At 37.3% G+C, this 27,820-nt stretch overlaps 2 protein-coding genes across 2 annotated transcripts in view; one reads left to right on the top strand and one right to left on the bottom strand.

The window, feature by feature from the left end:
• Positions 1–798: 798 nt before the first annotated feature.
• On the bottom strand, positions 799–1,614 carry tssk6 (testis-specific serine kinase 6). The gene has a single exon (XM_058761555.1). It carries the CDS (start codon positions 1,612–1,614, stop codon positions 799–801), a length of 816 nt encoding a protein of 271 aa, XP_058617538.1.
• Positions 1,615–3,104: 1,490 nt separating this feature from the next.
• yjefn3 (YjeF N-terminal domain containing 3) overlaps positions 3,105–27,820 on the top strand; it is a 35,322-nt gene continuing 10,606 nt past the window's right edge. The window contains exons 1-2 of the mRNA XM_058761507.1: positions 3,105–3,308; positions 27,636–27,744. Of these exons, the coding sequence (XP_058617490.1) occupies positions 3,250–3,308; positions 27,636–27,744 (168 nt within the window). The 5' untranslated portion in view covers positions 3,105–3,249. The remainder of the gene's footprint in view (positions 3,309–27,635; positions 27,745–27,820) is intronic.

A 27,820-nucleotide genomic window follows, 5' to 3' on the forward strand; every position in this document is an offset into this window, starting at 1 on the left:
TTAAGGAATAAAATAAAAAATATTCTTATGTTGTTCCAAATCTGGTTGAAGTTCATTTTCATACAAAATTCATAGTGATCAATGAGGTCCACGTTCCAAAGATACTATGAAAGTCGTCTACTTTCATGTTATAAAGAAAGTTTTCAAAAAATATCACATGGGTTTAGAACAACATGAGTGTATTGTCCGTTAAAATTTATCTATGGTTCTCAATTTTTCCCCACATTTTAGGTTTAAATAATTATTTTTATTAACAACCAATAAATGTTATAGAAAATAATATTAAAATAGCAAACCACAATATTTTTTTTGTTTTGTTTTCAACATTTGAATTAAGTTATATATAGTATTTTAAGTTAAAGTTTCTATTAAAAAATAGAATTAAATAAATTACACTTTTAACTGGTAACTATATGTTATTAAGTATATGTATACAATATAGGGATGAATATTGAAGTAAATAAAAATTTTATACATGCAATTTTGTATACATCTTAATTGCTGCAGATAAAATTGTATTACATTGCTCTTCGGCCACCTTGCTTTGAAGATAGCTGTATTATCATGGGTCATTACAAAGACCCACATCGGTCAACCACTACTTTATTTGAGCAATTAATTTGATAGTTTCTCCATTAATCAATTGCTATTCTGCCTCAGACTGTTCTCCTAAAACTCATTTTCCTCAGTCGTGACTGGGATTCAAATATTAGGACTATCCAAACGCTCCCAGCTGAATGGATTTGTAACACTGTGTTTCTTTGCATTTGCACACTTTGTTTTATTAGCTTGTGTGCTTTAGATTTTTCCCTTTTGCATCCACGGATGTTCTGCCACCTGCTGAATGGTTGGACGTGTGGAAGGATTGAACTGGAGCAGAGTACGGATGAAGACCTGGCATGGTTCCTGAACACCAGCGTCATCTGAAAAAACCAAAGACTTTCGTTGAAGACGGTGAAGTCGCCTCAAGTTGGTATCATCATATGGCATCGATCCAGTCACCATGACGTATAGAATCACCCCGAGGCTCCATATGTCATACTTCTTTGGGTCATACGGCATTCCCATGATGACTTCTGGTGGAGTGTAGGCTGCAGAACCGCAGAAGGTCTCGCTCAGCTCTGAAGGGTCTTGAACACAGCGGGCGAAACCGAAGTCTGTGATCTTAACTTGTTCTTCAGCTGTCAGCAGTATGTTTTCGCACTTGAGGTCCCGATGGATGATGTCCATCTGGTGGAGGTAGTTAATGGCACTGACCATCTGAGAGAATAAGTTTTTGCTTTGGTCTTCTGGGAGACGTTTCACTTCATGTATCTTCTGAAGGAGATCTTTTGCTGCAGCTTCCATCACAATACAAAGTCGTTTACCAGCCACCTCAATTAACTCATGCATTTGCACAATGTGCTCGTGATTCACTCGTCTCAAAATCGCCAGTTCCCTTGGGAGAAACTTCTGGACGAAATCCTTAGGGGCCTTTACGCGGTCCACAATTTTGATGGCCACGTTACATTGGTGCTTCTGCGAAGTGGCGAGCTTGACTTCGGAAAAACTGCCTTCTCCAATCTCAGCTATGAACTTGTAGCCCATGCCTTTCAAAACGTTATTAACAGACATTGTTTTAAATCTCAAAGGAGTTTACAACAGCCGCATGAATTCTTTGGCTTGAGTTTGGATCACGTTGCTCACCCTTGCTGCAAAGTATTTTGAAAGAGGCATTTGAATTCTACCACATTCTGAGAGATATCAGCATTCTAATTTATGATGTCATAATAGAACATATACAAAATGGAGTCCAGGGACAACTTATGGACACATACCAGGTACAAAGAAACAGTCAGCCCTCTGGTTTTTATTTGTTACCCCATTAAATCCACATTAATGCCTAAATTAGCATTTTGTTAATTTTAAGAAGACCTGACTGATTGTTGAGAACTTGTTGTAGAAGTAAAAGGTGCTTAAACAAGCTTTTGTCAGTTGTTGTAAAACTGTCAAACATGCAAATTTAGCTTTTTCTGACTCACCCTTTCTACACACACACACAAAAAAGATGGAAATATGGATAGCAGTTGCACCCTCAGAGAGAGAGTAGGCCTAATATATAGCTCTGACTTCCCAATTTGACTTTATATCTCATTATTGTTATTTTTGACTTTATATCTCACATTTTTAATCATTTTCTTACTTTAAACTTTATTTAAAAATCGCCGTTTTTACTTTTCACGCTGAGGCGGGAAACAGGCATCCTCACATCGTTCGCGCCAAAAATGCAGTTCGATTCTACAACCTCATTTTAATGATGCTCAAAGAGAGACCAGTGTTGAATATTCGAGATATTTATAACAGTATGTCTCGGGAACACACTTAATTGTTTCACGGAAACTTCCGTAATCCACTAAACACCAATATGATGAGCAAAAATACATCTTGTCGAGCATTTAACTTGTTATTTCGACGCCCTACATCAGGTTCATGGCCGGTGAGTGCTGGAATGGATCATTAAGTTAATTCTAATTGTATGTACACCAATGAGCTCATTAGTTTTAGATGAACTGGAGCTCAATTATATATCCCTAGCGTTTCAATAGAATAGGAAACGTTGTGCCTGCAATGACACAATATGACCTCTAAACGGCAGTGTGGCGCTAAACTGTAGCCATCTCCATTAATCCAGTTCTTATTAGAACACTTATATTATTTAAATTATTTTAAACATTGCTGATTTCTCATTTTAAATGCAAATGAGCCATTTCGTGCATGATTATAACAGGATTAAGCACTTTAACATGTTGCACTGTTTGTTTTATATGTAAGCAGCATCACAATTTACATGAATTAGTCTTAATTGTTCTCATTTGAAATGGTCAAACCTTGATTATTAATGCCTCACTGCATGAATATATGCATGACCAGTAGTATTACATAAATAATGTACCATAGCAGCACTGTGATGAATAAGCGTTTGAATTTAAATAGACATATTCACACTCTCATACTGAGGATGCTACATCTGAAAGGGATGCAGTTCATGCTTGACTGAGCTCTCCAGCATCAGGGGTGCTCAGCCAATCAGATGGCGCTCCCGGTGTCTCCCTGCCTCTTAATTGGCTGACTCTTCCAGCAAGAGTAGCTGATCTACGCGTGGTGCCTGGGTTTATCAGCCAGTAGACAGAAGCAGGGCACACAGTGAGAAAAGAAAGAGCAATAAGAGGGTGACTATTGCCAGAGATAAGCGCGGCTGAATCAATCAAGATGAACCACAGCTCCAATGAGAAAGAACCTGAGACCATAGAGCCACTGCGTTATCTCAGGTATGCTCTTTTTTCTTCCTCTTTTTTGTTTTCTTTTTTTTTCAAAATGTGACTAAATTGGACATACAGAACCTTTTAAGACAGGTTTGTGTTTAAATGCATCTTAATAGGGATCCCAGTAAGGGTGAGTAATATTTCCACAATCCTTTCAGTCTAACTTTTACGTAAATGCGATTTGTGACACAGAAGGGTGGCTGTAATATCCCAAGCTGTCTAAAGAAAATGCATCTAACTTCATTTCCTCCCAGCTTTCCTGTTTACAAAAATAAGACACGTTGATTATGATCAACGTGCTTTAATAACCTAGAAATGTGGCTTGTAAGCAAACAGGTGGAAGGAACGGTCCACTTCAGCTCTCTCTACAGCAGTTTGTTGGTGATTTAGGCATGTCGACAAAGGTGATGTGACATTTTAGCTGCTGGACGTTGTGATGGCAACATCATGGCCAGCGATTTGCTCTTTAAACAAGTGGGAGGTCGCCTGTTTCCTGAGCTGAGTGAAATATGGCATGTTAGAATTGCTTTCTAAAGCATTATCAGTATATAAAAGTGTCAGTTTAATCTAACATCTGACAAATTGCCTCATATTCCTTGTGAGGTTTAGATATAGCAGAGCCGGAGAATATATTTCAAAAATGACACAGAACAAATGGTGTTTTGATCAGAAGCCCGAGCAGCACGAGGTTTGCTTTCTATACTGGGCTTTCCTGGCAAGAGAGGCCCTTGAAGCTCTTCACACCAGCCCACGGCGTTTAAAATATGGTGGTCGGCAAGAGACGAGGCAAATTATACACTTTAAGGGAGGATGGAATAATAGGATTTAAGGATTTGAGGTTTAACGGCGTGGATTAATGTTCCTACTGTAACTTAAAACCCTCGTAGCTAATAATGGTTTTGCGTGGAAACCACATAGTGTGAATGCAAACAGTTGGCTTTTCTATTATAATTTTTTTTAAACAGATTGATTTGTGGATTTGTACTGTGTATCCTGGGATTCGCACGTGTTAATGGCCCCTGTGTCCTTTTATTGACATCAGGTATTGACGCCGAAAACCAATATGGACAACATTGGGTTAGAAAAATTGGATTTTAGAATCGCAAGGATCTTTCTTCATCGACAGCCATTCAAAACTAACATTCGAATGAAATATTTTTTGCAAGCTACGTACAGTATCCACTAGTTTCAAAGCAGATTCTTGTGAATGAGCGAGGCTTCTGAATCATTAGCTGTAAATAACTAAAAGAAAGTGCAATAAATGGTAAAACTGCCAAGTTTGCAAGATCAGACTGTTTTGTACAGCTAAGACAACTGGAAGCCTCACACATTCAAGTTAAAGATGTCTTGCATTAAAAATAAAGTGGATAAAACGCTAATGTTTTTGGCATTACGTCTCAGGATAGTCGCTAGTCAAGTGCTAGCATGCACCACTGTCATGACATCATTTCCTGTTTCAAAATGATAAGTCATATGGCAGATGATTGGCTCAAAAACAGGACAGATATCAAACCGTCTTCTTCTGAGGGTTCCTGCACTAACCTGGCACCTCTCATTCGGATAAAAAGGAATGTTAACAGCTAGTTTTCCTCACATATTATATGTTAAATTTGTCGTTTCTTCTTTATTCAGAATTGCACGCCTTTTCGACCAACAGTTGCAACACATGAAGAAAAAAGTCGCTGGATAGGAGTTACCAGGTGTTATTATGGTGTGGAAGTTCTACCCGATTGCACATCCACCCTGTTGTTGTTCTCCACAGACGTGTGCAGTTCTGTTTCGTTTCTGCTGGGCGTTGGGGTTTATTTATAGGCCAAGACTCCAAATGCAATAACAGAGCAGCCTGCATGATTTGTGGTTTGTTACCAGGCAATGTATTACTTCTAATGGTGGTACCCATTAAAGTTAGATTATGGAAGTGAAATCTCTATTTACTCAGTCTGTCAAGAATGCAACAGAGGTTTGTGTGCTTTTGCTAGGTGTTGCAGGGTTGTGATACAGGTGCGATTTGCTGAATATCTTCAGTCAGTTCAATAGGAATATTTGCTGACCCTTTTGGGTCCTCATGTATTGATGTATAATGATCAATCAATTTACAAGATCATAGAGGTGTCCACTGTCATTGTTCTCAGCTGGTCAAGCAAAATACTGTCACACACACCATCTGTCTCTTCAGCTTTGATGCCAGAAATTGTCTGATGTGCCACCAATCCAGATCTATCAAATGTGATCCAGCTAGACTCAAACTCTAAAGCCCACGTGAGCACAATTATTCAAAGTAACCACTGGACCACGAGCCAAAAATCTTCTTAAATGTAGTAAATGGATAATTGATAACTCAAATTGAAACTGTTTATAACCCCTGTAAGTCTGGCTGAAGCTATAGAATTTGGAATAACATAGCATACTTTATTAAAAAAAAGAAAAGAAATAGTAATATTAGTATGATAGTATACTATTATAGTATATTACACATTTTATGTTGTTAAAACATTTTTAATTAAATGATACTCTATATGAGAAACTAAAACTGCCAGTAGGTGGCGATAAATGTCTTAATGAGGAAGTCATTGAAATGACTCTCTTTATGAAAGGGTCATTGAATCATTGGTTCACCCGATTCGTTCTAAACACATTAATTCATTCATAAACGAAACACAGCAAGCGTTTTGCTCGCAGACGCACAAGGCACAACTGTTCCATTGTGGCTTTTTCCACTTTATTTTTCAACGCAGAAGTAAGCCGTTTTCTGTGAATGTATGAGACTTCCAGTTCATTAGCCACTGTAGGGAAATAACAATAAGAATAACGAAGTGCAGTAAACGGTAAAACTGTTTGTACTACAAACCAGTGTGCTCAATTAAAAAAAAATACTTTAAAATAATATGGTGAGATACATTAGTTTGCAATATCAAGCAGCAAAACGAGCTGTTTTGTACAGGTAAAAAAAAGCTGGAAGTGGCCAATTCACAAATGGCCACAAAAAGGTGGATATTGGCAAAACTGAGCCAAAACAGAAAAGATAGTGTTTAAAATATGACACAGTATTAATTTCTTATTTATTGAACTGTTGTGTAAATCAGTATCGCATTTGCACTCATGCTTTTTGGGACAAAAAGCAGTTGTGTGATATTACACTCGTTGTTGCCTATGTGATATTGCTTAACTATATCATATGGTATACATATGAGACAAAAAAATCATTTTTTCTCCAATATTGGGCAATGCGTATTTTTTTTACGGTTTTAACAGTCGCTTAGTTTCCATTTCTACTGGATAGCCCCGCCCACACTGAGGCTTGACGTAGATTAAATGATGAACAGAGAGACTGTTTGGTATCGGATATTATATGAAAAATCCATCAAACTCTAGGAAAAACATAAAACAAACGCCCCCTACTGAAGCACCACGGAAGTCAGGAAAATGTGAGGTGTGTTCTTAATTTTACGCTCCCGACAACCATCAACTTCTCTCCGCACAAACAAAGTTGACACAGAAATGGCGTTGAATGGTGTTGCGCTTCGTACGTGGTGCGAAGGACTTGGTGATGTTACCCGAAAATGATAGTCGTTTCAGAACTAAGTTAAGATTTATAAAAGAGTATGAAAACAAACCTTGTTTTTCTGTCAAATAATGTACACTGAATCATCCACAGTAAGACCAGATGTATTATTAAAGTAAATACAGTCTATTTTGATTTCAAGTTCACTATAGTTCAAGATAAAATTATTCGTAAATGCGAACACCTCTAAGAGCAGAGTTAAATACATCCATTTCTTGATTATTAAGACGCTGAAAGGACAGAGTGGCAGATAAAGTGCTTGTTATTCTCTCTTGGGAGCAGGATTTTAATGTTCGTTTTTTATTTCAGCCCCTTTGCTTCTCCATCCGAGAGCTAGTTCACCTGAGTCAGCTTATATAGAGCCTCATTTCCTGAGATATAAAAAGTATCGAAGTATACATCACAGGCAAAATGACTGGGTACAGAAAAACACAACCACAGTTTTACTAATTTTGACAAGCCGCTTTCACAGTTTGTTTGTGAAATCAAAGCTCTATTATAGATCATAGCTTATTATATGTTAATCAGGCCCAAATCTCTCCATATCACATTAATTTAGTGGTAAAGATTGGTTGATTTTTTTTTCTCATCTGTTTATTCTTCAGTCAAGGCATTGAATGAGACTGACAGTATTTCTTTTTCTCCCTTTGGCACATATAATGAGTTTCATCACTGCTTGCAGTTGAGGCTGTGAAGGGGGGAGGCTGTTGGATAAGATTGACAGTGTTTCGTTTTTCTCCCCTGATGTGTTTAATGAGTGTCTTCACTGCTAAGCTGCTGCGTAATGAAATGCCTCTATTTCTGATAGACAAGGTGAGATGTTGGAGATGGGGGAGGTGGGTTTGTTTATGAGGAAAGCACCTTTGTCCATGCAGGCTCGTGATCCTCAACAAGTAACTGGGAAATGGAGCTTGATTGAGATGTCCTCAAGTCACTGTCCTCCATTTCTGTCCTTTACTAATTGTTTCATTTTTGCTTCATAAACATTCAAAGATCGTGCAAGAATGCCCTACATTTCATTGATCTCATTAAATGCCATGTTTTACTCAGAAATACGCCAGATTACAGAAGCGAAGTGTGTTTAGACAGGAATTTCATGTTGAGACCTTTTCCTTTGTGCTTTTTCTCCTGAAAACTAGCCCACATTCCAGCAGGGTGGAATAAGAGAACTAGAAGGGGGGTATGGGTAATTTTGGGAGTCGTGAGGTAATCACGCAGGAAACGCATCGGGTATGTGATGTATAATCGGTGTGGCGTGATGCTTGGATTACAGCATGTAGTGGGGAATCATCAACTGTTAAAAGAATCGATAGGAGCTGTTTTCACGAGCACATGGTACAATTTCCATTAGCGGAGAACAGCTGCGAGTCTGAGGGACTGATATATGGCCAAGTCACCATAGAAACAGTGGGACTGCAACATATTCCTATGAAGTCAACATACATTTTTGACAGCATGGCAGGTTCTGAGAGAATGAGGGATGAGGAAGGAACAGTTGACCAGTCACGAACTGAGGGAATGTGAATATGTGCTTGAGCTCTATTAATTATATGTTGAATTTCATCAGATAGAACGAAGTCCCGCAGCCTCGTCCCGATTAAACATCCGGACTGTTCTGCTCCAGCTCAAGTTCTTTGTAAAGTTTGACGGATGTGGATGGCCAACATTTTAGCTGTTTTCTACCGCCATGCTTGTCTCAAATTGTCCCTTTTTGTTTTGCCAGAGACAGTGTAATTGGGTTCACTGTCTCGCTCGGTTGGGCTTATTACAAAGCCATTATGCTCTGGCAAAAGCTGACAGTCTAGAAACCCGAAGTTATAATTTGGCCCATTTTCTGCTCTGCTCCGCGAACATACTTGGTTTATGCTGTATAGTCTCTGTCACGGAATACAACCCGATTTCTGGAAATTTGAATAAAATTAAAACTAAAAGAATTTCAAATCACATGAGCCAATATTTTATTCACAATAGAACATAGATAACATAACAAATATTTAATTTTACAATTTTATGCACAAAATGAGCTCATTTCAAATTTGATGCCTGCTACAGGTCTCAAAATAGTTGGGACATTTAGTAATGTCAATGACAGAATCATGCCGATGAGTGATGCAGTGTCGTCTGAGGGCCCGAAGACCACAGGCATCCAACAAAGGTCTTCGGCCTTGTCCCTTACGCACAGAGATTTCTCCAGTTTCTCTGAATCTTTTGATGGTGTTATGCACTGTAGATGATGAGATTTCCAAAGCTTTTGCAATTTGACTTTGGAGAACGTTGTTTTTAAAGTATTCCACAATATTTTAAGCACTCTTTCACAGATTGGAGAGCCTCTGCCCATCTTTACTTCTGAGAGACTCTGCCTCTCTAAGACATCCCTTTTATAGCTAATCATGTTACAGAACTAAAGTCAATTAACTTAATTAGTTGCTAGATGTTCTCCCAGCTGAATCTTTTCAAAATTACTTGCTTTTTCAGCCCTTTGTTGCCCCCGTGCCAACCTTTTTGAGACCTGTAGCAGGCATACAATTTGAAATGAGCTCACTTATTGGATAAAAGTGTAAAATTTCTCAGTTTAGACATTTGTTGTTATCTATGTTCTATTGTGAATAAAATATTGGCTCATGTGATTTGAAAGTCTTTTAGTTTTCATTTTATTCAAATTTAAAAAACGTCCCAACATTTCTGGAATTCGGGTAGTACTTGGGAAAACAATGAAGATCAAAGTGCAGTTTATTGAGTTCCAAACAACGATCCAAAAACAGGGAAAAAACAAGGCAAAAACACAAACAATAGTCCAGAAGAGTGCCCTCTGATGGCTGGCAAGGGCACTCCAGCAGATGGCTGTGACAGTCTCTTCACGTCCCGATAGCAATCACTAAGTTAAGTGGTCTAAATGTATTTATATGCATTTATATCATCTGTGGAAGGCATAAGACCATCAAATCTTCGTCCAATCATATTCCTCGGTCCGAGTACAATGATAGGCTACCTGCCTGTCAACATGTATATTTGGATACCTCTCCGCACCCTGTTCGTGCAGACATGATATGTCATCAGCGCGGTCGATTACGCTATTGCAGACTGAACAAGAATGGAAGGCGTTATTATTGCAATATTATACGCTTTGTAAATAGTTGGGACATTTAGTAATGTCAATGTTAGTAATTTCTCCAGTTTCTCTGTCTCATGGGGATGAATGAGTGACTGTGAATGAGACCTGAGGTAATCTGACAGTGTTGCATTCAATCTTCCACCAACACTGTCTCATCGTGTCTCTGGTTAGCCTCTTGTCTGCCTGAGCGCATTCATGTGTTTTGGAGGAGGCGTGGCTTTGGAGAGTGATTTGCAGGGAGGGTGGGATCTTACGTGTTCGAAGCTAGTTTGCTATTGCTAGCTTCTACGAAATCACCTATCCTACATTTAAGTGACAAAACACATTAAAGGAGCCGTCTGCTCTGCTCTCTAGCTCTCATGAATGTCACACAACGATCTACCTGCACAGTGCAAACAGCCAAAACCTGGATATTTTAGGCAATATAGAAATCCTGGCAAGGACGCATCCCGTAAAAATGACCCGTATGGTCACCCTAGTCCTAACTAGCCTGACGGAGCAACAGTTGCTCAAACAATGGCATGTGTCTGAGGCGGACTGTCTGTTTGTCTAATAAATGGCAGATGGGGGTGTGTCAAGTCAGTATTTAGAAATTATTTATTTTTCTTTTTTTTTGAAGTCACATAATCGCTTTTGTCACTTCAGAGAAAACAAAGTACCTGTTGCCTTTTTTGGTATGTCTTAAGTAATTCCTCTGTTTACCTCCATTAATTCTGCCTCTAGGGTTTCTGGGAACAGACAATTCCCATTACGACTCTGAGTATATGGACAAATTATGTTGAATTTACCATTGAAAACAGTTAATCTGTGAAAAGATGAAAAGTGCTGTTGGGTTAACACGTGTCTGCTTGTCTTATTAAGTGTGTTTTTTCTAATGTCAGAACAAAAAGGCTCTTAGAGGAGAAATCACTGACCTTTAGCAAGCATTTAAAGTTCATCATCTGCATTTTTTTGATGTGAATCAGCCAAAGGCAGCTTGCTGTCTTGTGATCTGAATGACCGTGACTGAGGGTGAAAGGAGACCTGCTCTCGAGGCCGCTAGTGGTCTGCTGATTAGCGCTCTTGCTTATCACAGTCAACAATCAACATGTGGTGGCCTTCGGCAGCCCTGGTGTTGAGAGGAATATATTTATTTGACCCTGCTGGAGGTCTAGAAACAGATGTCATTGATCTATTCATCACCGCTGGCCGGTGCAGCACCACACAGAAACATTTAACGTTGCAATTTGGTTGTAGTAAAGAACACTTAAAAGTAAAATAAAAAGGAAAAATTAATGTGCTCAAACCACAACATTTCAGAAACATTGTGGAGCTAGTTTTAAAAAGTCAATATAACAAATTTCTACTACAAAAACCAGACTGAACTGCAGGTAAGTATTGAGGAAAAATACTGGCTAACATTTAAAGTATAAGTTGCTGCCTTAACATTTTACAATCAGCTTAGCTGTTTAAGTTATTTCAACTTAAATTACATTAAAGTGGCTTAAAATGATGAGTTGAACCTTGTGCAACTTATAAAGTAAAAAATTGCATAACTTATTTTCATGAGTTAAAGGGATACTCCACCCCAAAATGAAAATTTTGTCATTAATCACTTACCCCCATGTCGTTCCGAACCCATAAAAGCTTCGTTCGTCTTCGGAACACAATTTAAGATATTTTGGATGAAAACCGGGAGGTTTGTGACTGTCCCATTGACTGCCAAGCAATTCTCCAAAATGGCGCTACGCTGACAGAGAGACAGAGAGGAGACGAATTGTTGAATAAATGTCATTATTTTTATTTTCTTTGTGTACAAAAAGTATTCTCGTTGCTTCATAAAATTCAGATTGAACCACTGATGGCAGATGGACTATTTTGGTGATGTTTTTTTATACTTTTCTGTGTCTTGACCGTGTAATTTACTTGGTTTTCCGGTTTTCATCCAAAATATCTTAAATTGTGTTCCGAGGACAAACAAAGCTTTTACGGGTTTGGAACGACATGGGGGTAAGTGATTAATGACAAAATTTTCATTTTGGGGTGGAGTATCCCTTTAAAGGCAGGGTAGGTGATTTGGTTCAAAAACATTTTTGTTATGCTGGTTGAAAGTCTCTTCACATCCTGATAGCAATCAATAAGTCAAGTGGTCTAAATGTATTTATATGTATTTATATTGTCTGTGGAGGGTGTAGGACCATAAAATGTTTGTCCAATCAAAATATTCGGTCCGAACATTATGATTGGCTGTCCTGCCTGCCTGTCAAATATGTTTTTGCATATCTCTGCACACCCTGAATGAGTGAGTGAATGAGTGAATGAGACCCGAGGTAATCTGACGGCATTCAATCCTCTACCAACGCCGTCTCTCATTGTGTTGCAGGTTAGTCTCTGGTCTGCCTGTGCATGTTCATGTGTTTTGGAGGAGGCGTGGCTTTGCAGAGGGATTATGCAGGGAGGGTGAGGAACTGGCTTTCAAAGCTAACTTGCTATTACTAGCCTTTCCGAAATCGCCCTACCTTTAATGTAAACAAACAACTTATTGGTCATATAATTAATTTTTTTTAATGTAAAAATTCTCTGATATCTACATAGAAGGTATGTGGTTTAGGTAAGGGTAAAAATTCTCCAGAAATGGTTTTACATGTCTGTTTACAACCCTAGGATTTCTCCCTAGAATGAAATGGTCTGTCATAACCTTATTTGGAAGGGTCATGAATAATAATGAAAATAAGCTCTGCTCTGATTGGCTGTTTCACAGTGCGGCTCATTTCAGTAGCTCACAGGAAGGAAACACAGGGAAAATATATATTTCAATACTTTCTCGTGCAGTTATATCGTTGGGTATTTATACTGTAAATAAAATGCGGGCATCAGGGAGCCGCTATTAATATGCTGGGCATTGAAACTGCTTTCAAATGTAGTTGTACTAGCTGACCATGCTGACTAAAATCAGCAACATGCAAAATCAGAACTGGAAGGTGTCTGCGATAGTAGTAATATCCATTGCTGTTTGCGTTAATTACGGCAGGTTTGGGCAGCAAAATCTTGGCGCCTGGCTTACTTGTGCTCTCCCACACAACACACATTTTCCATAATGACTCTCCTCAGTGATATTCCAGCAAAGACAGCACACAAGGAGCATAGCAGGGATTTTCCAGCCCCGACAGCCATTTTTAACTCATCTCTGTGTATAAAAATTCCAGTTTTTGGCAAAATGGACTCATTGTTCTTGTATGAGCCAGCAGCTACATCTTGTTTTCTCTTTATTAGAGGCCTCTGAAAAAAACCTATAGCAATAAACAAGGTTGGCAGCATCACATAAATATCTCATAAAAGTGACAAAATGTCTCACTCCATGACCTTTGGGATATTACTCTTTAGTTTCGCTACAATGAACAAACTGTGATACTTGTTTATTGCCTGGCACAGTTTAATGAGACAACAAAGTGACTTCCAAATGTATTCAAGACTGTGAAGAACATCATCTTTCCATGAAATGTACTTCTCGTGGTTTCATACTTAAATTTTTTGGCTTTATTTGATAATTGAATTTGATATTTTGTAATAATGTTACATAGGGCACCTGAACGAATAATAATGTCCTCTTGCTTTCCCACCTTCTTCTTTCTTTTATTCATTCATTCACTGTCAGTCTCCCACTGATATCATCGTTCCTCAGTTTTAGTCATATCCTTTCTATTCTGTCTGGAAGATTTTGCTTTTCTGTCTGTAGGATTTGATTTTCTCTTCAGTTATGCATGATTTTTTTTCTATTCCCGTCCCAGTTAGAGGTGTTGTTAATTATTTTTTTAATCACCATTCCTCACTGCAAAGCATATCAGTGCGGCTCTGTTAATTTGAATTGCTGCAAATTAAAATCTCTTGGGCACATCTGGAAATGAAGGTGCCAGTCTTAAACTGCTTCTATAAAGTATGTATCTGGCATTTTAGGTCTCACAAGACAAAAATGAGATTGGATCATGGCTCTTTTGATCTGGCTTAATGCAAGATGTCAAGATATTAGTGATTAGCAGTGTTATTTTAGTACTATAGGGCCCTATGATTTTCGGAAAATGTGGATGGAATTACGGAATCCAGACATAAAAATGGAATTTACTGCGGAATATCACTGAATTTGCCAAAATTTGGATGTATACATCAAAAGTAGGTCAGTACAGTTAAATCAAAACATGATATGGACTAGTGTGAATATTAAGCTGCAAAAATACTATTTAATGAATTTATGAATTTTAATGAATTTATGAATTATGTATGTTCAACATGTCTCTGTGTGAATGAATGGCACGGATGCACGCAGTGTTTTCAGCCTCTCAATATACGAGTAAATGAACATGATCTAGAACTGCTCCGAGAGTCACTTCATGAGCATTTTACTGTTTCTTTTGAGAAAATCTGTTGTCATATCATATAACCTACAAACGGAAACTTCAAGGTCTTAAGAGCAACCTGTCAAAATAAAAGTTTGGTTTGACTTGAAGGAACTGTGAGAAGAAATATATTGCTTAATGCAATACTAATAAAATTATTATTAAAACATAATTTTTGAGGAATATTTATCAGAATTTATTTCACAGGAAAATGTAAATACACAGTATTTCAGAATTTTTAAAAATAAAATCAATTAATTAGAGATGCTTTTGATTATTACAATGAAACAAAAGCATTCAAATCCAGAAAATCCAGAAAAAATAAAACATAAAAAAAAAAAAAAAAGAATTTGGGGAAAAATGGATTTCATAGGGCCCTAGTATTATTTATATACTATTATATTTTTATATTTGTTTTTATTTTAGTTTAAGTTTTAGTAATTTTAGTAATTTTGAGTGTTTTTGTCATTTTTATTAGTTTTTGTTTTTCTAAACATATGGATTTGTTTTTTGTTTTTCAGTTTTAGTCTTAGTATTTTTACATTTTATGTGTTACCCATACAGGAATACTTCTACTACTACTATATATATATATATATATATATATATATATATATAAAATAAAAAGTAATATTATTATATTGTATTTAGTAATATATTTTAAAATTGTATTTAGTTGAATTTTATTGTTGATATTATGTAATATTACTATTATATATTATATTATATTATTTATTTTTTCAAGATTGCCTTTGTCCTCCATCTCCATCTCTTTTACTATAGGCCGATTTATGAGTAGCCATGCCTAGGTTAACTGACTGCTTAGTATTCTTTGTATTTTCATTTGTTTGTTTGTTGTTTAATTGTGGCGGTAGTGCTTTGTACATTTAAAATGGCATAATTTATTTCATATTCTCATATTGACTTCAGTTGTCTTCATCTAAATGTCCTCCCCAGGATGGCATCCTAGTAACAGTGCTGGTTTAATCTCCATTAAAGATGTCTATAAAAGTTATGAATTGGACTCAGGGCGCACGATGCAATCAGATGATGGAATATGAATGCGAGCTTGTTTTCCTTTGAGAAGCTCTCAGCAGTGGAACATCAGAACGCCAGACAGGAGGAACAAAGCTTTTATTCAGCACGGCTTTGTAGCGTACTTGTTTCCTGTTTGAACGACATCAGAGTAGGTAAACAAGCTATGAAACTGTCTAAACCAAGATGTTTTATTGCGTTTTTCTTGATGGAAATTCAAATTGCAAATTGTGAACATCTGAGCACACAATCTCCATGTGCCATATGGCCGTATCACCATAATAAAGCTGGAGAATGTTGTTGATAGTTCTCAACATGACTTATTTTCAGGATAAATTGTGATTCTCAGAGCATCCAGATGAGGACATGGACCCCTGCCTTCATGCTCTGGCATAGTCACAATGTAGTTTATGGATGTCCTGGGCAAAAGGAAGAGGAGAGAACAAGGATAGGCCACCTGAGGGAGAATCTCAGAGGACGCACTTTCATTGGCTCGTGTTGACAGGCCGGCTCAGGACAGGAACGACGCTATTGGTCAGGATGATTGAAACAATTGTTGATCTTACAGTGAGTAACACCTCAAGAGAGACACTTTAACAGGTTAAGAGACACTTTGTCAGTGCATAAAACACACACACAGGCAGTTTAATTACAAGTCTGCCTTGTAAAATATTTAAATAAATCCTCAAAAACAAGTCCAAACATTTTTCCTCAAAATAAATTTTAGGGCCATATAGGACTTTTTGTCCCCCCTTTTTGTTTGGCACTATGACATTATTATCTACTATAAAATATATAAATATATAATATTATGACATGATATATAATTAATATATGATAAATTATTTTCTATTGCATAGTGGCATGTGTTGTATTTTATGATAATAAAAATAAAAAAAACAATTACTATAAAAATGACTTTTATTATTTTCACGATATTACAGTGAAACAAATACTCTAATTAGGGGAAAATGTTTAATTGTCTTGAAAATAATGTCCCAATGCAAAAAAAAAAAAAAGAAGAAGTAGTAATTATGCAAAAAAAAAATTGATTTTTCTTCATGCAAAATTTCATTACTCTTTTTTTGGGGGGGATTTTGGGGTGAAATGTGAGCTGGACATGTTTTCCTGACACTCGTATCATATTATATTGGTATACTTGAGATATTTTGCATCGTAATGACACATTTGTTGTATGAGCAAGCCCAGGGAAAGAGCATATTAGTATCACTGCATAAATAGCAATGGCAGATTGGGGTCAGTTATAATACATTGGCTTGCTTAGCTTGTCATGTATCTGCGATTTCCTTGAGGGAACACTTGAGGTCTGTGCGAAAACGCAGAAGCTGCTCCTGCTGTCCTTTATTTATGTTCTACAGTCTATTCAGACCACTGTGTTCCAGTTCATTTTTCGAAAAATAAAACCAGTGAACATCCCCTGAGAATATGAAAGGCAGCATCCTAATGAAGATATACTGCATATTTCTTTAGGCTGAATTTGTGCAGCTTCTCTCCCAGGAAAATAACTAAGCAATGTAATGTAATACACTCTAATGTGTCTCAATAATACTTACAAGATTGCGAAAATAGTATATTGTGCAACTTCACTTGTATGGAAAAACACATTTTTTGGCTCATGTTTAGGTTGTATGTTTTAGTATGAACTGCTTTTTCAAATAGTATGAATACTTTTTTTCCATGACTTCTTACGATTTTGCCATCTCTTGTGAATTATGACTTCTCATAAGAGCAAGTCAGTCTAACCTGTGGGGGAAAAAAATTGATTAGGTATAGATTTGAGTTGTGTGTTTTTTCGTACTTTCTTTTGTGCGATTTCTTACGATTTGGCCTTCTCATACAAATTATGACTTCTAAAGAGACTAAATCTTTGGTTAGATTTGGTTTGTATGTTTTAGTTGTACATTTTTTCGTATGATTTTTCCATCTTGTACAAATTATAACTTGTCATGAGATAAGTTACTAAAAAAAAAAAATTAGGTTTGGGTTGCCATAGTTCTTCTGTATGATTTCTTACGATTTCACCATCTCGTACGATTTATGACTTTTATAAGACTAAGATTAACTTGCGAAAAAACAAAACATTTCTTTGGTTAAGTTTAGATTTGGGTTGTACGTTTTTGTGTGATTTCTTTTGATTTCATGTGTGTTTGCTTGACGAAGGTCTTTGACTGAAACGTTGCCACTTTTAACTTTAGGGAGAATAACAGTGTGCAGATCTTTTTTCTATTATTTCTTACGATTTCGTTCGAATTATGACTTCTAAGGAGACCAGGTTAGACTAAGTTATTTTTGCCATTTCGATTATGATTTCTCATGAGATGTTACTAATTTTTATTCTTTTTTTGGTTATATTTAGGTTTGTGTTGTCATATATGTTTTTCTGTATGATTTCTTATGATTCGTACAATTTATGACTTCTCATAAGGCTAAGTTAGACTAACTTCTGTAACAAAAAAAACCATAATAATTTGGTTAGGTTTAGATTTAGGTTGTATGTCCCCCCCGTAAATTCTTTAGAGTGATTTCTTGCTATTTCCTCATCTCATATGAATTATGACTTTTCATGAGATGAATATATGAAATATATATATATTTTTTTAAATTTATTTTTAGATTAAAAAATTAGGGTTGGTTTAGGTTTTTTTTTTTTTTTACGATTTCACCATCTTCTTCGATTTATGACTGCTCATAAGACTAGACTAAGTTACCAGAATAAGTTTTTTTATGATGATTTTACCATCTTGTATGAATTATGACTTCTCATGGTTAGGTTTAAGTTTGGGTTGTACGTATTAGTCATACTTATTACCTACGCTTTCATAAGATTTCATACAAATTGTGACTTTTCATTACGCTAACAAATGTTTTTGGTTAGATTTAAGTTTAAGGTTGTATGTTTTTGGCATAGCCTATAGTTTTTTCTCTGATAATTTCTTAAGATTTCACCATCTCATACAAATTAAGACTTCTTTTAGTTATCAAATGCTCCTTGCTTCACACAAAATCTTAACGCTCACATACATACTGTTCTAGAACGCCACAATCACCGGAAAGCAGTCAGGCGTGAAACTTAATTCATATTCTAAGCATATTTGTCATTACACAAAATGCTAAAAGATAACACCCTAACCTTAAGTTGTACTGATTCCACAATTGATTCATGTGATATGATTCAGTGTTTTCACACTGCATACATCCTGCGCTACTCCAGATGGCTGTCACAGTTGTTTTATTGCCTAAAATTAGCCTGTTAAATTACGCTTCAAAAATAATCACAGGGCATTTTATTCAACCATACCTATGGCTAAACACATCTGTTACTAATGCTGCATATTCACTTTCTTCATTTGCTGTGGAACTCCAGTTCAGCCATGCAGCGGTTTTAATTGGGCCTGAAGGACTGTACCTGCGTTCCTATTTTCAGTCTATCTCTCTTCCCTACATCCTTCAACCTGTCTGCGGGCACCATCGGTTCGGCGACCTGACTTGCTCCGTTACCATGGTTTCCTTCACTTGCACAGTCTCCTGTGGTCCTCTCACTATATCTAGTTGGGCACGGTTACTTGAGAAACTGCCAACTGGCAGAGGCCATAATTACATAAGCACATGACCGTCAAAAAAATTCCACTTTGATGTAATGCTGCTGAAGGGAACTAATGGATTTAAGCCATGAATTGTGGTTGCTAATCACATTTCGTGGTCTCTCCATCTTTGGCAAGCCGAACTGCTGCTCGGTACTTCATTGTCTGGTCTACTTGAACTAAACAGCCTGTGTTAAAACGCAACATCCCTCGATGGAACTTTCATTATCATTCGAGATCATATTTTATAGCGAGTGTTTGAGTAGAGCTTCCAAATGAAGTTCTCCTGAAGTCGCTCCCCGGTGCCAATTGCAGTCCATCAAAATCAAGCCTCCGTGTCACCAAAAAACGCTGCCATGGTGACGGGCAGCCGTCCCGGAGCTGACTGGCTGCCGAACAGGCCCGTTCATGAAGAGGTCTATGCGCTGCGCACTCTCCGCCAGATTCCCAGAGCTCCAAAAATGGAACGGTTGATGTATTATTGTCATTTTGGAAGGGAAGTCGAGCCGCCTCAGCAATGGGTTTCAAAATCGAGTTAACAAGCCCATCCAAAGTGTTGTGGAGATGAGTTTATGGGTCAGCAATAGGACTTGAGATGATGCCTATGACCAGTTTATCGATTTTTCCCAGAGAAATGGCTGAAACGTGATCCTTTCTTAGGCATTAAAGTAGCTCCTTGCTTTCATGCTTTCAAAAAACGATTTGAGCTCCGATGTAGCCTGCTGTTGTTTACTGGTTCATCTGGCCAGATGAAAGTCATTGTGTAGTGAGCTGGCCAGCTGGGCCGAGGCCTGATACCATTTTCAGGTGTGCCTGGTCTTCTGGATCCCTTACACCCCAGTGGACAGTTGAAATGCATAATGAGGGAGGACTTATGGGTCAAAGATTTGGTCTTGGACCAAAGGGGAGGTAAGCATTTGATTATGCAGAAGTGGGGAGGATGATAACTACAATATGGATGTCATTACATTAATGGCAAGAACTTATTTATCATAATTCTCCTGCATTATGGAACATTAGTCCTGTAATTCCTGTCAAATCGTTGTCTCTTTGGCCTTCCTGTCACCAGTCCAACCACCGCTGCCATAAATCCAGCACTGTGGCTCTTAATCTCTGAAAACATTCTTTCCAGTGCACCAGGCCAAGATGATGACGCCCTACTAGACCTGCTGTAACCATCTGCTCTTCTTGATCATTGATATGAATGAAGAGCTTCTTGAAGAGCATTGTCAGTTTTAATAGTATTTTAAAGTTTTAGTCATAGTTTTTGTCTTTTGACAAAAATACCCTTAGAATTCAGTCAGTATGTGTTAACATTTAACATAATGTGACAGTTTAATGTGGAAAGCTCCTAAAATAACATTATGATTACACAATTGTAATGTCAACACCTATTCATGGTATGAGGTTGTATGATTTCCTTTGTACGTTTTCGTACGATCTGTTTTCGATCCACTGACAGTTAAATGTAGAGGTGGATCTTCATGCTTTCTTTTTAAAAAAAAAAAGTACATTACGTGAAAATCACAGTGTACTAATTCATACGAAATCGCCACCGCGTAAAATAGTTACATTTTATCATGAGAATGGGTTTGTAATGCTTCTTTATGCAAATGCTTCTGTAATGTTCTTCATGCTTTTGTTTTTTTTTGTTGGTGTTTTGGCGCATTGCTAGTAGACAAAGAGCATATTAATGACGCAACATTCTACCTCGAGTTCACGTGTGCCATTTGCATTATTTTGTTCAAATTTAAATTGTAATATTAAGTTTATGTCATGTATATATCGTATTGAACTTGCATTTTGGGTGAGTTTATGTGGCTTAGTTAGCCTGCTAGCATAGCACTTCAATTTAATGATGTTCATTCCTTGTTTGGCTTCAGTTTGTGCAATTCAAGTGGGTCCCGACACTAATGACTATGAGTGGATTATTTGAAACAATCCTGTTCTTTCTAGATATTCAGTTTTCTACAAGAAAAAAATACATTGTTAACACATTGTCAGTCAATATTTTGCAATGTTTTTTCTCATCATACTTTTTGTCAGTATGTTGTAATTAAAAACGTAAAAAGACTGATACACATTTTTCTTGATATCGCCAGTGATTTATGTCGATAATTTCCTAGATGATAAAAGCAAAAAGAAAAGTTCAGACCAGTGGTCTAATGGTGTGTGCACACCAAAAGTGAATTGAATTATTTGCGTGAGTAGATTACATACAAAGTCAATGTAAAGACATGAATAGATGCAAATTCACATTGGGCAGTGTGATTGCCAAGAATATGCGATATTCACCTGAATCGAAAAATTTGAAGTTTCAAATTTTCAACTCAGGTGGGAAATTCGCATGAGATGTTGTCCAAATCACACTGTGTGACATGGATCTAAACTTGGGTACGACATGAATGCAGACTGTACAATGATGGCACCTAGCTAGAGCTTTTTTAAGTTTTAGCGCGTTGATTAATATGCTTTTATTGGCTGGTCAGTAAACATGGGTCGTGGCAGTAAACACACTGTGATATGATCATGCTGAATTTCTGACACTGTCAGAAAATGATCGCAGGCTATCTTTGATCGCAAGCCATCTTTGAGCCTCTCTAACATAGGACCACCGTTTAAGAGCCACGATCACAGAAATCGCCACGATTGTTTCACGCTTCCAGTCTTTCATCTGGGACAGCTGAAAATCGTGCAGTGTGTAGAAGGCTTTAGATAGTCCACAAACTGTAACGATGATGATACAGAATAAAGGAATTATTATTATAATTTTTTTTTTACATTTTTTTATAGGAAGGGTCACTGGTAGAAAATCTTTGCGCTCCTGTGAGCTCCTTAATGACTGTTTTTATAACCTATATAATGATTTTCATGTTAAAAGTATGTGTATTGCACAAAAATATGTATTTTACAGTAGGTATGGAAGTGGCATGTTTTGAGTTTTGATAATTTGGCTAGGTTCGTACGGCTAGTTTTCACTGGCCGTTGGGCTAGTTTTGTTACTCAATTCTGCACTGAGCCGTTATCTTACTGTGCAGCCAACATAGGTTATAGAGGTTCCCTCAGGGCAATGAATTGGTAAAATGGTGATTTATCTTTTTTATTATACAGTCTGTTGTATGTTTTGCACTATTTGTACTTAGCAGTTAAGGCCTGGAAATGTGTTTGGAAAGGTCAGGGTGGGTATAAGGGCAGAGATGAATAGAGGAAGTGGCTCTGAAATACGGTGTGTTTCTGATGAGTGGATAAATGGAAGGCAGCATGGAAAAATGTGAAGAGCAGACGGCATGTTCCGGCATTTGTTTATCACTTTAATACATAGTTCGTCGAACATGGATAGGCTCAGGAAAGACTTTGGATGTTAACAGAAGACACGTTAAATATGTTCTCTGTCATCATAAAATAACACTGCCCTGCTCAATTAATGTCAAACGCAGGCTAATCTTAGAATAAGAGTGTCACGTTTGATGCATATTTCATCTCCTCTCTAAACATATGTCAGGCAAGCCAGGCTCCTCGCTGCCAAGAACTGTGAAGTTGTTCCAGAACGCTGGTGTCAGCTTCATCCCACTGTTCTTTGGCTCTGAAATTACCTTTGGAAAGCGATGTGTCCGCTGACTCAGACACAGTTACACTAGGTGTCATCACCGCTCACCATATCTGCTCTTTTCAGCTCACCTTTTCCTTTTCTCTACATCTACCTCATTGTTCTCTCCACTTTTGTGATACTTTTTGATTAAAATTGTACTTTTGATTCATCGCCCTCACATGGCAGAAGTTTCAAACATCTCCAGCCAAGTCCGGGACCATTTTGTTTTGTTTTTCTCTTCTCATTATTTCCAAACCATTTGTGATATTCCAGATTTGATTGGGGGTGGTCCAGCATTAGTCTGGGTCGAATAGGGCCACCCTGTCCCTTATGTGGACCAGCAGTCCGCTGATCCCTGCTGACCATTCCTCCACTCCAATGCTTCAGACTGGCTTTTATGTCATTAATGAGCAGGAAGTTGAGACACTCATTAGGGAGGAATCAGCAAGGGCTTGAGCGTCACCCCTTTTAGAAGTTTTTAATTGCTTTAAGAGTAACACGAGAGTTCAGCTCATCATTAGATGTTGTTTTTCACTTCACTTTCCATGAATCATTCAAGGCAGTTGAAACTTCAATTTGAGTAACTTCTGCACTCGTTGACTGAGATTACAGTCTTGAGATTGCTATAAGAGTCTTTCTATAATTGTGATGGCAGATGCTGTCGGTCACTTCTAGATGTCAAAACAATCAGGGCTGAATAAATGTTAACTGAAATACAGCTAGATTTAAATCATTTAAGTATTTATATGCATTTATTTGAACAATAACATAATTAATGTAACATGGTAGGTTTCATGTATGATTTATTAGTTTTATTAAAACAAAAAAAGATGAAAATGCCACCACAATTTTAGAGTGACACTTGCGTCATTATTCTATTTTTTTTTTTCAAATGTTACATTAAATTGCAAGCAAATGCTCATAGCAGCGTTCACACCAGGGTGCATATCCATCATCTGTCATTAAAGAGTGCAAGCGACACTGTGTGAAAATGATTTCGTACCGAATAAATTAACAGATGTCAGCGGTGCCGAAAAGGCTATCCACCCCCCGTCTATACCCTTCCGTCTATCACATTATTGGGAGCCCAGAGGGGCCGTACACTAAGTTTGGCGGTTATGCAAATAGCAGTGTACGCTCCTGTTTTCCATAGTCATTACTTTTCTTTTATATCGTTTTCACCCACTCATTTCCTTTGTTAAATCAGCCCTCACTGAGAACATTGGGTTGTAAACCGGATTCTTGTCAAAAGCGGCTGGTCCCCTAAAACAAACCCACTGATTTAAATGAGAGGGGTGGTTATTTAGTTGTCGTGGTTTGCTGAGGTAATTACAGTGGTTGAAAATGAAGAAAAAGAGGGAAAATGTTACCAAAAGGATATTGAGAAGTATCCCCCATTTTGTGCTATGCTTAACACAAACATCCATGTATCCTCTTGCAAACAGGCACAACCATTTCAACACTCCTGCGTGTTGCGCAAGCTAGCGGATTGGAGGTAAACAACCTCATTAGCCAAGTTGTTATTACAGATGATCAGCACAATTCTCGACTCACAGATAGTGCGGCTTCTCGCGGGGAAATTAGGAAGACTCTTGGGGTGGGTGCCCGGGCTGATACTGTTGTACATTTGACTGTGCATTCATGTGTGTATTTGCTGTAAGGGTGATCAACAACAATTAGCCCTAGCCCTGTAGAATAGCAATGCTGTGGGAGATGCTAACGCAAACCTGTTGTCATTTTCAGAGCCTCTGGTACAAATCAGATTTACACTGTAAAAAAATCAAGGTTCTTTATTTGCACTGATGGTTGGATTTGCATTGAAGGACCTTTAAGATCCATGGAACCTTTCCATTGCACATGAGGTTCTTTATAGTGGAAAAAGGTTCTTAAGTTGTTCTTCACACTGAGAAAAAAAAAATGGTTCTTTTAAGAACTGTTCACTGAAAGGTTCTTTGGGGAACCAAAAATGGCTCTTCTGTGGCATTGTTGTGAAAACCCCCATTTGCACACTCTTAAAAATAAAGGTTCTTTATTGGAATCAGTGGTTCATCCATGGAACATCCACGCAACCTTTCTATTCCACAAAAGTTTCTTTTGATTTTTAAAAATGTTCTTCATACTAAGAAAAAATGGTTCTTTTAGGAACTGTTCACTGAAAGGTACATTATTAAAAATAAAGGTTCTTTACATCTGTGGTTCGATGAAGAACCTTTAACATCCATGGAACCTTTCGATTCTACAAAAAGTTCTTTAGGTTTTTAAAATGTTCTTCACACCAAAAAAAAGTGTTCTTTTAAAGTTCCCCTATTGTGGATTTTCATGCAATGTGTAACACAGCTCTAAGTGAATGGAAACATCCTGCAAAGTTTTAAATCTGAAAGTGCACCATGTATAAAGTTATTGTCTCAACAGAAAGAGTCGACTCTGAATCATTGAAACGAGTCGTTTTTAAAACGAATCCCAAACCGTTTTATGTTGACTTCAACTTGAAACATTAGCATATTGCCCGCCCACTTGTTGGTCTTTTCCCATTGGTCTGAATGAAAATGCAAATTCATTCTTTGCCACTATATGCTGCTTTTGGAGTGTTAAAAATAGTGGTTTCCCGGTAACGCTGTACACAAGCAGCACTGCGCTCACTAACCCTGCTTTATCAGGCATTACAGGCCAGATGAAATTAAAATGAGACCAATCACCGCAGATTAGCGTCACGCAAAGGAGGAGTTTGTAAAAATGAATCGTTGAGCAAATCGTTTGGGAGTCATTGAGCAAATAAGGTAAAAATAAATGCATATTTTAAGACAATGGAAGTGTTTTTTTGACCTTGCATGCATGTCAACCTATTGTTGGGGACTCCCAAAACCAAAATATGAACCTTTCATAACCCATAATAGGGGCACTTTAAGAACTGTAAAAAATGCTACTCAAACTTTAAGAGCTAATTATTGAAAACTTCTTCAGGGAACCAAAAATGGTTCTTATATGGAATCACCCGTTTGGAAAATAATTTTTAAGGGTGTAGAAGTATTCCATTACATAAAAGATTCTTTAGGTTTTTTTTTTTTTTTTTTTTTTAAACATTATTCACACTAAGAAAAATATTAAGAACTGTTTACTGAAAGATTCTTTGGGGAACCAAAAATGGTTCTTCTGTGGCATCACTGCACCCTTTTGAAGCTGTTATTTCTAAGACAAGATGAGCTGATATATGTTAAGTGACCTAATAATGTAATGCAATTTGGACTGGTGGGTGATCTGGATGCTGGACGAACACTCTGAGCCACGCTGTCCCCTGGTGGTGAGATATACTCATTGCAGTTGATCCACTACAAAGAAGCCTAAATAAAGTCTCAGGGATGCATTGAACTTGTTTTAATGCTTGAGAGATATTAAGTGAAGTAAGATTTCTTTGCAGGCCAAAAAACATTTCTACATACTGGAAACCTTACAATACTGAGCCTTGAGATTTCTGCTGCTTTATCTTGTCCCTGGAACCTTTCAGAGAAATTTGAAAATATATGGTTGTCAGGACTTCCCTGAATAGGTCGATGGGAATGGAAATATCAAAAGCGCTAGACTCGGCTGAACTTTACAAATATCACTGTGTCACAGTACGCCAGGAAATCTCCCCCTGCAAACTCGGCTTGACGGCTGTGGAGCTCTATTGGAGACGGTAAATGCCAGAAAGCTGGAGTACCCCATGTTGAGGGTTACGGCAATGATCAGAGCTGAGTAAACGCTTAGTGACCTGTTGACCAATCCCAAAAATATGACTGATTAAGAACAGACTTGCGATATCTATCTGTCTATCTATCTATCTATCTATCTATAATATAATATATGAAATATAAATATGGACTTTACTGTTTCTCTTCTTTTTAATTTTCCCAAAATATCAAAAACATACAGTCCTTGCAAACAACAAGCTCATTATTTTTTGTTAGTAAACTCATTATTAGTTTTTCTGAAGCGAGAGCGAGAACTAGATAGTGACAGAAAATGAAATGGAAATTGAAATGGAAAATGCCGCATTCAAGCAGAGAACTTCATGCTTACAGTTGAGAGAACTCAATAATGTATAATCATTTTCATAAATGATTCTTTGTTCTGTTACTCTGGTGCCTAAAGCAATAAGAGACAACAAACACAATACAAGTGAACCTGTTGTCTTGGAAACATACTGGAAAAATGCCTCGGGTTGAAATACAACAATAAATCAACAAATTGCACAAGACAGAAAGGTGTCTAAAACACATTATAGTACTAATGTGCTATACTATATTTATACTATATTATAGCACTATTATAGTATGTATTAATATTGTGAATTAGCTTTAATTTGTATATTTTCAGTTTTCATTTAAATTTTTGTTTTATTCATATTATTTTTATGGTCTTTTGTAATGTTTATTAGTTAAAAAAAAAACATATTTCTATATAGCTTTAGTTTACATTTTGTCATTTTAGTACTTCGACATATTTTATTTATGTATTTAGTCATTTAATATTTATATTTTATTTAATTTTCAGTCAGTGCTCACAATGTAACCCTAACCCTAATTTATGTTCATTCATAATGCATTAATGTTAGGGCTAGAGTTGTAATTTAGTATCAGCATCCTGACAGCAGTTCTGTGTGCTTCCAGCAGGGGGCTCTGATGTTATGACCATACAGTAGGTTTCTGAAAGGCTCTCCGTGTTTGAGTCGTGAAGTAAGGGCCTGTATTGTACGATTACGTTGTGCTCCCTGTAGCCCACATTAAGCTCCCAGTAACATAAGCTCTGAGTGTGGCTAAACAGGCATTAGGCAGCGAGACACCATGCCTGGAATGGATGGCATGTCTAATACAATGTGCTCAGAATACACACATAAATGTCAGGTGCTGTATTGCAGTCCTTGGTTTCCATGTAATCAAACCCACCCAGTTTCCACCTTGGCACTTGTTAGCATTCATGCCGGAACATAAAGCATGATTTATTTATTGTCCCAACTGGTAAGCTAATACCATGCTTGTCATGAGCTCTGTGTCAATGCGTTTTGTCTCTTTGTCTGTCTTTTATAGTAAAACGGAGGTGGCTACCGTTGAGACGGAGCTCCTGAGGGACTATCGCTTTGGACAACAGCAGCTGATTGAAATATGGGGCCATGCTTGCGCTATTGCCATCACAAAGGTTTGTTCGACAAGTGAACATGAATTACACTATTGTGAAGTGGCAGTTAACATATATAAATCCTCAATCTAATCCT

The sequence above is a fragment of the Onychostoma macrolepis genome, chromosome 22 (genome assembly GCF_012432095.1).
Source record: "Onychostoma macrolepis isolate SWU-2019 chromosome 22, ASM1243209v1, whole genome shotgun sequence".
NCBI lineage: Eukaryota > Metazoa > Chordata > Actinopteri > Cypriniformes > Cyprinidae > Onychostoma > Onychostoma macrolepis.